Source organism: Caenorhabditis remanei, chromosome V (assembly GCF_010183535.1).
Source record: "Caenorhabditis remanei strain PX506 chromosome V, whole genome shotgun sequence".
Lineage (NCBI taxonomy): Eukaryota > Metazoa > Nematoda > Chromadorea > Rhabditida > Rhabditidae > Caenorhabditis > Caenorhabditis remanei.
Window position 1 is genome coordinate 9,654,791 of NC_071332.1, and position 12,549 is coordinate 9,667,339.

The following is a 12,549-nucleotide window of genomic DNA, read 5'->3' on the forward strand; positions in this document are numbered from 1 at the left end:
GGATCATATTCCTTCAGGCAACTTTGAGACGCCCTTCGATGACAAGAGGTCCCAATACCTATACACTTTTCTCGCCTAGTAGAAGAAAAGTGCAAGTGGAGGATGATAATATTCAGAGATTACAGGGAGAGAGAAAATAATAAGAAAATAGGAAAAAGGTGTGAAGGAATGAGAAGAAGCATTCCTTTGCTTTGGTTTCTCATTCCGTTTCGTTTCCACATAAAACAAAATCATATTGCCTATGGGCACTTCACCTCTTCACAGCGTTTTCTCATCGTCTAACGCAATAATTGCTCGTCTTTTTTCTGCTCTTTTCGAAGGAAGCTGTTTTTCTATATTTCCTAAGTTCTTTTGTTTGTCTCGTTTCAGAATTATTCCAGTTTTAGTTGCATTCTATCGAAGAGAAATTTTGAAATTTAGGAAAAGTCTGATGAAATTCGAAGAATATGAAACTTCAAACGTTTGAGGTCATTGCTAACAACGGAATCCATGAAAACGGTTGTTGGGGGTTCGGAATAAAAATATTATTTTACGATTCTAGACAAACCAAACCAAAGAAAAGGTGTGTTCGTATATAATAAAAGGTCATTTCGGTCATTCTTTGATCTGATTGGCAATTCAATTTATTGCCAACTGTCTCCCTTTACCGCAAAAGAAAACGGAGGTGGAAAAAAGGGAAAGGCAAATGAAAACAAGTTTGATTTTCATGCCATACTGTCATGCATTAGCATATTCTGTAGATTCTATGAGAGAGAAATAGTACAAATTCTGAAATTGTGAAAAATGCAACACAGATAAAAAGGGAAACTCGAACACTCTCGTACAGTTATGTTTTGATTTCGCAAGTGTGATGTAGACTGACAAAATGAAAAAGAAGAGTGTGACTAACGCAAGTGTACATTTTTGAGAATTTTTATTAAATTGAAACAATGCGGAACATGCTTAGTAGGATTCAGATAGAGTATTCCAGATCACAACACTACGGGTAAAAACGAAACGAGCTGGGCCGTAGGGTTAGCTGTGTGGTGACTGAAATGCAGATGTAGATGAAAAGGAAAGGGATGGTCCCAGGAGAGCGATAGCAAAATAATTCCGAAACCCGAAATCCATATGTGCCCTGGCCTTCCAATGGTAAGTGAGAGTGGAGTGTGTGGTGTATGTGGACCTATTTTCTATACGCACATGTGCGCTTCACTATAATTGGTGTACCTCGACGAGCGGGCCATCGGATGGCGGTGTCATCGACCGGCACCGCTGGCTGGGGCACATTGAAATTTATATCGCTTTGGGAAGAGAGGAAAGTGGTGGTAATAGTGGCCGGTGTGCTGGTGTTGGCTATAAAACGAAATGAGGTTCGCTCAGTTCTTGACTGGATTACTGTTGTTTTCATGGGATGAGAAGCTAAACATGGGGCACTTACATTGAGATGAGCGGTGGATTAGAAAGATCTAAAGGATCCATGTCTGGTTATCCATGCTGATAATCTAAATTCTTCTGGAACATTCAACGAACTTACTGTCGAAGTCAATTTTTATTCTCAAATCGTAAACCAGAAGCTAGAATACATTTAACAAAAGTAAGTTTCCCGAAAAGGACACAGTTCTTATCTGCAATACCACATCTAGAACTACTGCTATACCTAATACGGTAAATTTTTGATAAAATGAAAAAATCAATCGTTCCTGATTTGAATCCGAATTCCAAAAAAAAAAAGTTACAAAAATCAAAGAAAATAGGTTTTGGAGATGAGTTTTTTCGTCCACACATAAGTAGCATGAGGTAAAAGCTTCATACCACCCAACCACATTCTATAACACCACCACACGATAGAAATAAGAGAGAGTAAACACAGTGTGAGAGTTTGCGTAACTCCTACTGATAACCTCCACACCACTCTCGGTCCCGCAAAATATATGAACTCCTCCATCGGAGAGAGTCAACTCCGTCGCGCAGGTTGAACCTACTGACAGTAAGCATACACAAATACTGTACTGATCCAAGAGCGTACGGCATAAAAGAGGTAGTGAGAGAGGAGACAGAAGGTAACCGTTTTGAAATTAACACACACTCGAATGGCGTTCAAACATACGAATGGCGGACAAGAGGGGACGGTATTTGAATAGATACAGATGACAGATTCTGAATTTCGTGAATTCGAAACAGAAATAAAATTCATAAAAGCATGTCATGAAGGGTGTGGTCAACTGAGATGGGACACGATACGCGCAAGCGGCGGTACCTTTCAGGTGTTTTTTACTATGAGAATAGTTCGGCCCAACCCATTTGATGGTTCAGAAAAAGCATAGACCGACAAGTTAAAAGAAAGAAAAAGGTTGACGTTTTTGGGCCAAAATATGCATTGTGTAGGTGCCCTCCGTTATTCGTGGGAACCTGACGGAGGAAGGATTAGAGTGAAGGAAGACCACTTGAACTTTGAGATTGGCGTTGAATTAATATAACGGTTGGAGTGGAATAGAATAAAATGGAATGTTCCTTTATACAGGTACAAGTTATGTAAATTACAAAGAGACTACGATACTGCAACGTTAGAAATATTCTTGAATATACTAAATCAGGTAGATTCAGATGGTAGTTTTCATGCTTCATAAAAACCATGAAGCAAAGAAAACAGTTCACTTTAGAAACTGATTTCAACTTGCCAGAATCAATCGGAATGTGATAATATGGTTGTCAAAACGATGAACTCGGATGGTGGTCAGTACCTTAATAAAGCAAAACACGTTATGGCAGGGTTGTTTCTATACAAACAAACCCATTAATTATGTATTATTGGATCTGTTATTATATTCTCGGCAAATTTAAATGAATAGCAATGAATCGTGGTACTCGCTCTCTGAAGTTTCCGTGACAAAGCGGAATGGCTTCAACGAAATTAGGATAATTTAGAGAGCAGTTTGTATAGGAAAAAAGGAATGTTATGTTTACACAATAATGTCTATCACTATATAAAAAAGAGAACGACATTTAGAAATTGGCTGAAATTGAAAACATGCACTATGCTCTTTTCACTTTCTTTTACATTTACTATCCAAACTTTAATAATCATACAACAAATGTTCGGAGAGAGCTGAAAAGTGAATGTTCCAGAGAAAGAGAGTGCAACCAGAGTGAGAAAAAAGAGTTGGTAGTGATGATGGTGTGGTGGGACGACGGGGGGCCCATAGAGGTATATAGAGAATATTCATGAATAATCATGGTGAGGAGCATCATTTGAATAATTCATACTCGCCGAGAGGACGACGCCCGACCCACACACATACACACAGACACCCCAAACCAACCGTTAATCTCTACATTTTACATGATTTCCAATTCCAAATACTATTTAAAAAACTTTTTGAAACTGAATTTTCCGATTGACACTAAAAGAGTAAGTCTGGGACCCTTTATTCAATACACTTAACTTCCAATTACAAGCATTCAAGTGAAATTTGGACAAGTATGAAATCGGGCAAAGTGGTGTGGAAGAGTGGGAATGTGGTGGGAAACGGGCGGGGAAAAAGGGGAGGGTGTGCTCGGAATTCATTACGCGTGATTGATGCAGAACCAAACATGTGGGCCCAGGGGCGAAGACGACGGCGAGAGCAACGTCGTCGTCCATGAACATCCGGACAAGTTTACTACGCTAACGAGGAAGAGTCAGACCGATTAGGAACTTTTAGAAACACTTTTAGAGCGAGTTGATTGAGTTAAAGAGACTTGTATTGTACTTGTTGAATAATAGAACAATTATTCGATTGGTAGAAATTGGAAGAATGGATAAAGAAATTCTCCAATTCACATCCTCGAACTTTCAGACGCCTCAACCTTGGTTCATTTTCCAGAGTTTGCCTACCGTGCCTTAATATGATTCGGTTGATCTAGCTACAAAGGCTGGTCTGATGGAAAACGATTTCACAATCTGAGGCACATAGATATCGTCAAACTTAGATTCTGGAAACCAACATTTACGTTTTGGACGTGGATTCTGTGCAATGAGCAATAAAACTGTTACTCAATTATGAGCAACCAGAATTTGGGAAAAATCGTACATTTATGTTGATAGTAATACACAACAGCATTATTTCATTGTAAATCCGATGAAACGAAAATTGCAACACGAGAGCGCGGACAGACCTGCTGGACACGACGAATCGTGGTGACTGATGGCGTCACATGACTTTGATAAAGTGAAAAAGCAGACAGTGAGAGGGGGCAGGAACTAGAGCATGATTGATACAAAGTCCGAACACACGCATACTAGAGGACCGGCCGTCGACACGATGGATGCTCGTGAGTGTGTGTATGTGTGTAGGCCCATCGGTTGTGATGGCTCTGTGCGCTCTTGGTTCAAACTCTATTACAACGAGAAAAACTGTTTCAGTGCGAGTTCATTGTGTCTGTGTCTCCTACGTCGAATACTATTTCTCGAGACCTTCCGATTGAAGGGAGGCCGAAACGTGGAAGCAGATGGTGTAGTAGGAGGGACCATCCGAGAGAGTAAAAACGAACTATAACAAAACTGCCGATGGGTAGTAAAATGATTGAAGACTCACCCTCTGTCGGCATTGTGTTGTATTATAGATGGTTCGGAACGTTTAGTTTACAACTATATTCTCAAGTACCTCAAGGTTACTGGGTTAGGTAAATAGCAGGAGAGAATGACATCTACATCTTCATAAATAATGAAAAAGGTTATCTTGTGGGTGTTGAATTTATCAAAACTTGGTGTCATTCCTCCTCACCCCATAACTTTGATTTCATCTACGTGATTAGTCGTAGATTTTATCAATGATTAATTTAAATTTAAAACTGCAGTGATTGATTTTCTACCATCAATCACTTTTCGTTGAAGAGATACTGTAGACGTAGCCTAGTTACATCTTCACTTTGCTTTGATAAGGAAGTTTTTTGAAATGTTTTATTGAGAGAAATTCTCCGAGAGGGGTTTGATTTTGATTTGTACTTTTGGTCTCTCAAGTCCTTCTGATTCGGTTGGAACACTGCTCAAGTCATCCTACCGAATTCACAATATGTAGGAAGAAGTACAGCAGTAATCACAAAAGTGAATATAATAATCAACAGATAAATGAAAAGACATGGTGTGAAAATGGTTGACAACAAAACACAGGTATCTTGTGATGACTGAACGACAGATGAGAACTCATATCCAACTGAAAATCTAGTTCGAACATCTATAATTCGTGCCGAATCTCGTTTTGATCTTGTACTCAGAGAAGCGTGCTTTTTCTGGGAGAGACCTGAAACTTGTATCTCAGTCTGATATCTTTCTTCATTCCAAAGGTTTACCATACGGTGGAGGCAATCCAACTGGAGCTCCACCTCCTTCCGGTCTTGTATCGGAACATATTGGTCTAGCACATTCCTCACCAGGCTCTTTCACTGTTATTGAAATCTGGCACTGAAAGAAAAGTGCATCTCTGTCTGCAAACTTGTAGACGTGCGCTTCTTGTCCAGCTAGAAGGTTTCCAGGATATTCAAGATTTGAAAGAAGAAACTTGTCGATTGAACAACCATTCGAATCCAGCAAAAATGCGTGTTCTCCTTTCCCGTCGTCAGCTGAACAAGTGTGAACAACCATACAGAAGGAGTCTTCTGAATACAAAACACTCGATTAAGTTCTCAACTTTTTCTCGGACGAACCATTATCATTCTCGCATTTCCACTGATGATAAACTTGTTGACCAACCAAGCCAAATCGCACTGGTTCTCCGAATGGTCCACCAACAAGGATCTGAAAATAATAAGACGAACGTTTTCATAATGTTCTATGGTCTACCTGATACGTACAGTCTGGCATTGTTAGATTTTCGCTAACACTAGCAGTTGAGATCTCATCCACTTCAATGTTGTTATTTACTGTTGTTTCGATCTCTTTGTATAGGCAAAGTAAGTTATAACTTCTATCAATCTTCGTGACGAAGTATGGCTGAAATATTTGGATGAACTATTCGAAAACAAACTTCCGTTGTCTGTACATGGAAAGAAATTGTAATGATTGTCCTCACAACAGTCCCTTTGGGATTCAGAATACGTTGTCTCAGAGCTCCACATAAACCAATTTCAAATTCCAAAAATGCAGAAAGGCGACCAGTTCCTCTGGAAACACATATTGGTTCTGATGCGAAATCTTTCACAAATATTGTTCCAAAAAATGGTTTTTCAGTTTTAATTTGAATTGAAATAGTTCGAGAATCGCATTCCACTTGAACGTCTCCTGAATTCACCGAAAATTAGAAACCAATTATATATGTTTTTGAAACTACCGAACAAAGAGTTATCGATTGGTATAGAGTAGGTATTAATGATTAGTAGAAGTATCTGAAAAAGAGAATACATAATGAATGAGAATATGGAATTAGCCTGGTTGAGACTGTTCTTGTCCTCATCATTGTCAAGTGCCATTCTGAAGATTTCCTGTTTTTCTTTCGTCATCTGAATGTTTCAATGTTAATAGTTAAGAAAAACATATGTAATTCTTCTGAAGCATAATAAGGAAACCAGATCAATTTCGACAATAAATTATACAAGCTCAGAATTTCGTCATATCACCCTTTTCTGCTTTCATTCTAGATTTCTAGAAATCTCAAAATTCTGAGATGCTATAGTACTATTCAATTAGAGGAGCTGTAAGCTCATTTTCTATACACTTTTTATACGATTTATCATTCTTCCAGTTTTTCTATTTCAAATATTAGCTTTAATAAGTTGCAAATTTTATATAAAATTCCAAATTTAGTATTAAACGAGATTCATGGCAGATCCTGATTCAAGTCGTTTCAAGGTCCGTGTTCAAGTGTGATTTTCATTCAGCTACGATATTTTTCATGAGAATGTTGCTTGCCAGTCAATTATCTTTTTTGTAAAAGATCCTTGTTTTGACTTCGTATATATTTAGTTAAGGAACAGTTTACACACCAAACTCGTCAATTAAATTCACACCTTGTTCTTCATGTTTTTCTCTGCGCATAAAAATTCTAACACATGCCGGCAGGGCGCGATAACATATCGGCGCATTTTTTTGAATTTTCATGGCGCGCAAAATAATTAATCGAGTTGTTCATCCATTTCAGTCTGCCTTTTCTGTGTTTTTTTAATCTCTATAAAACACGTCGACTTAAATATTTTTGTAGTTTTAGCTTTCACCTCCTGCACCAAAATCCGTGATAGGTTTAAATTATAAAAACTGAATTATTACTTAGTGGAGGCGATCAAACTAAATAGTCAGTTTGTAAATATCTTCCAAATTCTTTGAAAATAACATCAGATGGTATTTTTTGAAAATATGTTGTTTAACCTATCCCAAACACCAAAAAACGAATGTGTTCTATGTTCTCAATTACAGAGAAAATGTGTCGGAGACACGTCTCGGCCATTAGAAAAGAGCCTGACACTTTGTTCTTGAATAAAGAAAACGAGATAAGTTTCTGTGAGGATTTGAAATCATACGGTGCGTTTCTTGTTGAAATTTTTACAATTTTAATAGCAATGTTTTCAGTTCACAGAGATCCATTCATCAACATATTTCTCGGCCGCACATTTTTATCACACGAGATGGTAGAAACAGTAGGGGTAGACAAATCAGCGGGAAGGATAGTCGGAAGCGCCAGTCGTGCATCTTTTATTGAAAAGTGAGTAGGTAGAAATTGTTCAAAATGAGACTTTCTTGTTTCAGAACAGTTTTCATGAATCGGCTCAAGGAGGAGATGTGCCCACAAAAACCAAGAAAAGTACAAATAGTGAGTTTCAAAAGCTATAAGAACATCGACACCTGAAAAATGTAAGAATTATCGATATATCAGATCAAATGCATTGAAACCACATTTTTTTATCGTGGTGAGTTTAGCAAAGTAGAAAAACTTTCTAAACGTCATCTTAATTATTCTGTTCACCCAAATTCTACTTACCTAATTTGCTTGCATTCACTCCGTGATATAAATTTCAAAAGGGCACAAGGCAGTTTGTTTTGGTGAAAAGTGCGCTCTATTAAAAAGACAAACATAGTGTTCACGGCTTTCACATTTTAAGAGCTCGAAACAAAAAACGTTTTCCTTTGCTCGAGAGATATGTTCAAAGAACAATTCTCAATAACCTTCAAAGTGTTGCATCGATGAAACAACCTATTCCGCACATCCCCTTCGCTCTTCTCGGTTGACCTCAATCTCGTTGGTATCGACTTTTCTCTTCTATTCCCATTCGTCTCCTCTCATTTTCGCTTGCAGTTTTCTATCTAGTGCATGTTCCGAACCTTTCCGCAAATACACTTACTTATCGTTCTCATAATAGTTACGATATATTTTCTCATTTAGACAAAAACAATGGATAAGCTGAAGAACGCTCGAGGCGGATCAGTAGCGCTCAACACAGGCTATCACATTCCACTCGTTGGTTTCGGAACTTACAAAGTCGAAGGAAACCAGGTGCTCCCGGCGATCGATGCTGCTCTTACCGCTGGATATCGGATGTTTGACACTGCAAAGTATTATAACAATGAGAAAGAGTTGGGTGATGCTTTCAAGGTAACGTTATTTGTTTTTTTTAAGCAACGGGTCATTCAATATCATCAATTACAGATTCTACTCCCAAAACACAATCTAACTCGTCAGGATATTTTCATCACATCGAAATTTTTCCCAGAAATGGACGACTGTCTAATAGGAAGTCATAAGCTCATTGACGAGTCGTTGGAGAAGCTTGATACCAACTATATCGATATGTATTTGGTGCACTATCCGAAACCAAAAGATGCTCCAGACGAAGATGTCAAAAATGCTGAACGTCGAAAGCTCACTTATCAAGCGTTTGAGGAAGCCAAAGGTTTTATATATACTTATGAATGTGTATAATAGTTTTTTGTGGTTACAGACGCCGGTAAAATTCGTTCTATTGGGGTGTCGAATTACGAAATTTATCACCTGGAGGAGCTCAAAAGCTATGCTAAATATCAACCTTGTGCGAATCAAGTCGAATTTCATCCACATTTCACTCGTAGTAAGCTTCATGCATACTGCCGAGATAATGGCATTTTCTTCCAGGTTTCTTTAATTTCTAATCGCAAAACATTTTAGTTCTTCATCAAATATATCTTCAGGCATTCTCATCACTTGCCAGACAAGCTCCCGAACTCATTGAGGATTCCGTTGTCGTTGAAATGGCCAAAGAACACGACACTACTGTTCCAGTATGTATTCTTGTGCAATTGTATTTCATTGAATTTATATTATCTTGCAGCTTATTCTTCTTGCATGGGCTCGCTGCCAAGGTGTTGGAATCGTGCCTAAGTCTGCCACACCGGCTAGAGTTACAGAAAACTTCAAGGTGATTGATGTCGTGCTGACTCCGGATGAAATTAAATTATTGGCGGATCTGAACCGTAACAAAGACTACATTCGATGCACCGGTTGGCTCGTTAAGTAGAGTTCAGGCATTATTGTTTGCAAACTTCTTATATACTTACTAATTTCTCACTATGTGATATGGCTTACAATTTCTGTAAAATGAATTCATTTTTTATTTGCTTTTGTTTGACTTCCTTGTTCCTCGCAACTTATCGCTACATATACCTGTAATTATTGTATTTATTCTTCAAATTTCTTCCTTCAGATGACCGTAAAACTGAACACCGGTTATGAGTGTCCATTAGTCGGTCTTGGAACATATAAAATCGTTGGAGACGAGGTAATCGACAACTTTAGTGTTAAAAAATCCCCTGATGTCTCTCAGGTTCTTCCTGTTCTCGATGCAGCTCTGACAGCAGGTTACCGTCTTTTCGACACTGCCAAGGTCTACAATAACGAAAAAGAAATCGGAAATGCATTCGAAGTTTGATCTGATCACCTTCCTGAAAATCGATTGAATAATTTGTTCAGTTACTTCTCCCAAAACATCATCTCAAACGAGAAGATATCTTCATTACGACAAAACTCCATCCAAACACTGAAGAAAATGTCAAAAAATTGGTGAATGAGTCTCTTGAAAATCTGAAAACGAAGTAAGCCCTGAAATCATTCGATTTTTTACAAAAGCAGAATTGTTTCAGCTATATCGATATGTATCTAATTCACTATCCAAAATCATTCGATTACTCTGATGAGGATCCTACCAACAAAATTCTTCGAATTGCCACGTGGAATGCACTTTGTGAAAGTAAAGATGAGGGAAAAATCAGATCAGTGGGAGTCTCCAGTTACGAAATTCGTCATCTAGAAGAGCTTCGAGAGCTCGGGAAGGTCAGAGAAACTCCAAGTAGTTCAATAAAAAATGTATGTCTCAGAACTGCCCACCATGTTGCAATCAAGTCGAATATCATCCGCACTTCTGCAGAGTCGAATTGAAAAATTATTGCTCTTCGAACAACATTTTCTTCCAGGTTTCAGATACTCGTATTTTATTAAATCAAAATGTTTCTCAGGCGTTTTCTTCACTGGCGAGACACAATGAGGGATTACTTTCGTCAGCAATTATCACGGAGTTGACTGAAAAGTACGATGTTCCAAAGACTGTGAGTTCTTTTCGAACAGAGAATCCGTATTTTGTCCAATTAATATTTTCAGACGATTCTCCTTTCCTGGGCCACCAGTCAACGTGTTGGTGTAATCCCCAAATCTACAAATCCATCCCGACTTTCACAGAACTTGAAAACAGTTCAGTTGGAAGAGAAGGAAGTGTTAAAGATTTCCGAGTTGAATTTGAATCAGCACTACGTTCGAACCACGGGATGGCTTGTCTTATAACTCGCAATATCTCCTTATTTTGTTAAAATTTAGAATATATTAAACTGTTGATATAAATACCTCGTACTCTGTACATCGATTTGCAAAGGATAACCGACAAACTTTCGTAGTGATCTTAATTGTGACCGTATCTTCTTATCATGTATCTCTCGCACAATAGACATAGTTTTGCAACATTAGTTTCGATTATTCAAGGTTGAATTCATCTATGACAGAGGATAAAACGTTTATCTTTGTATTAAGAAAGCGCGGTCAAGAAGGCAATTTCTTAAGTCTACAATGGTAAATGTGAGACAATTGATTAGGCCCTAGGCTTCATCTGCCAAGGCATTATACCGATAAAACAATCGAAGTCACGAGGGGAAGTTTCAGATTTTGGATATCCAAAATGGTGGAATGCCAGTGGAATTACGACATGAGAACCCTTTCTCTACAATTTCAATCCTCCGGCGTGTTGTCGGCCTTCTTTAGAATCTTCAGAAGCTCTACGGTTCCCATGCCAATCATCTTTACCTCCTCCTATTCTTCTATTCTTTCGCTCTTCCACCTAATTGATTTCATCACATTCATCACACCAACACACTCTCAATCACATTCTATTATGAAGCTTCAGGACATAATGTAATAGACGTTGCGCCAGAACTGGTACCACCACACAGCTTCTTGCACTTCTCGCCACATTGACCACCTTCCGACATGCACTTTTTCATCCTAATCACTTTTTCCTTCTCTTTCTTCCTTCTAATCGTTCGTCGTTAAGAGAGAAAACGCTTGCGTAACGAAAACGTGTCCGATGTCCCGCAGACACCTAACGCAAGATACAAAGCCAGAATTTGATGAATTATCGGCGCCGATAAGCTTTCGCCGAAAAATTACGTGTACAAGGTGTCAGTAGCAGTGTCTATGTGTCCTCTTCTGAAGGCGGAGTCTTCAGAGTATTGTTTCAAAATGTTGTTGCATCACGATCTCTAGGGTATGCACACTATTTCAGATACGCCCACTGTTCAGGTTTTGGCATTCAGAAGTTACGGGTGTATAAAAGGTTCGAAGAAAGTTGGAAAAAGTATAGTCATCGACTTTCAACACTTTCAACATGCAAAAGATCGTTCTTTTCTTCGCCGCCATCGCTACGGCTCAAGCTTTCCTTCTTCCATCCGGAGGAGGTGGAGGATGCGGATGCGCGTAAGTTTCCTTTCTGATTTTCGAAAATCACTTCCTTATTTTTGAGTTCTGGTAACTGAGATAACCAATAGGGGGAAATTAATTGCCTTTTCCAACAATCCAATACATCTTTACAGTCCACCACCACCACCACCACCATGCGGATGCGGAGGACCATCCCTCCCACCACTCCAACTCCCAAGATTTGAACTCCCAAGACTCTCTCTCCCATCATTCGGAGGAGGTTGCGGAGGACCAGCTCCATGCGGAGGAGCCCCAGCTCCAGTGTATGCTGCACCAGCCGCCGGATACGCCGCTCCACCACCACCACCAGCTGGATACGCCACCGCTGGACGCAAGTAAACAGTGTGAACACAACGAATAGGAATCATTCTTTCAATTATTAATATCAATTACCCAATCGTCACATGTGTCTGTACATCTATGACAATTATTTGCCTCTCATCATTCCAATCGTTCTCAATTCCTTCACCTGTTTAGCAATTTTCTCCAAATGAATTTATTTTCTCAAAAAACCTTTTCGGAACTTTCATCAACAATGTTCATATATAAGAGACCGGCATGAAACACTTCGAGTTTTACAGAAAGACTTGTCTTTTTCAAAATGTCTTTC

General features: G+C 38.8%; 5 protein-coding genes across 5 annotated transcripts; 3 read left to right on the forward strand and 2 right to left on the reverse strand.

The window, feature by feature from the left end:
- Positions 1-5,293: 5,293 nt before the first annotated feature.
- On the reverse strand, positions 5,294-6,426 carry GCK72_018565 (uncharacterized protein; the record flags this gene model as incomplete). The annotated part of the gene is made up of 5 exons (XM_053732626.1): positions 5,294-5,616; positions 5,665-5,755; positions 5,801-5,950; positions 6,030-6,238; positions 6,288-6,426. 5 exons carry the CDS (start codon positions 6,424-6,426, stop codon positions 5,294-5,296), a joined length of 912 nt encoding a protein of 303 aa, XP_053581539.1.
- A 1,913-nt stretch (positions 6,427-8,339) lies between these two features.
- GCK72_018566 (uncharacterized protein) lies at positions 8,340-9,438 on the forward strand (the record flags this gene model as incomplete). Its single annotated transcript, XM_003114052.2, has 5 exons — positions 8,340-8,540; positions 8,595-8,838; positions 8,887-9,056; positions 9,113-9,202; positions 9,253-9,438. The coding sequence occupies 5 exons, from the start codon at positions 8,340-8,342 to the stop codon at positions 9,436-9,438; spliced, it is 891 nt and encodes a 296-aa protein (XP_003114100.2).
- Positions 9,439-9,624: 186 nt separating this feature from the next.
- Positions 9,625-10,754, forward strand: GCK72_018567 (uncharacterized protein; the record flags this gene model as incomplete). The annotated part of the gene is made up of 7 exons (XM_053732627.1): positions 9,625-9,699; positions 9,745-9,843; positions 9,891-10,012; positions 10,061-10,250; positions 10,295-10,390; positions 10,433-10,522; positions 10,575-10,754. The coding sequence occupies 7 exons, from the start codon at positions 9,625-9,627 to the stop codon at positions 10,752-10,754; spliced, it is 852 nt and encodes a 283-aa protein (XP_053581540.1).
- A 1,093-nt stretch (positions 10,755-11,847) lies between these two features.
- Positions 11,848-12,278, forward strand: GCK72_018568 (uncharacterized protein; the record flags this gene model as incomplete). Its single annotated transcript, XM_003114414.2, has 2 exons — positions 11,848-11,936; positions 12,053-12,278. 2 exons carry the CDS (start codon positions 11,848-11,850, stop codon positions 12,276-12,278), a joined length of 315 nt encoding a protein of 104 aa, XP_003114462.1.
- GCK72_018569 (uncharacterized protein) lies at positions 12,047-12,307 on the reverse strand (the record flags this gene model as incomplete). Its single annotated transcript, XM_053732628.1, has 1 exon — positions 12,047-12,307. One exon carries the CDS (start codon positions 12,305-12,307, stop codon positions 12,047-12,049), a length of 261 nt encoding a protein of 86 aa, XP_053581541.1.
- Between the last annotated feature and the right edge of the window lie 242 nt (positions 12,308-12,549).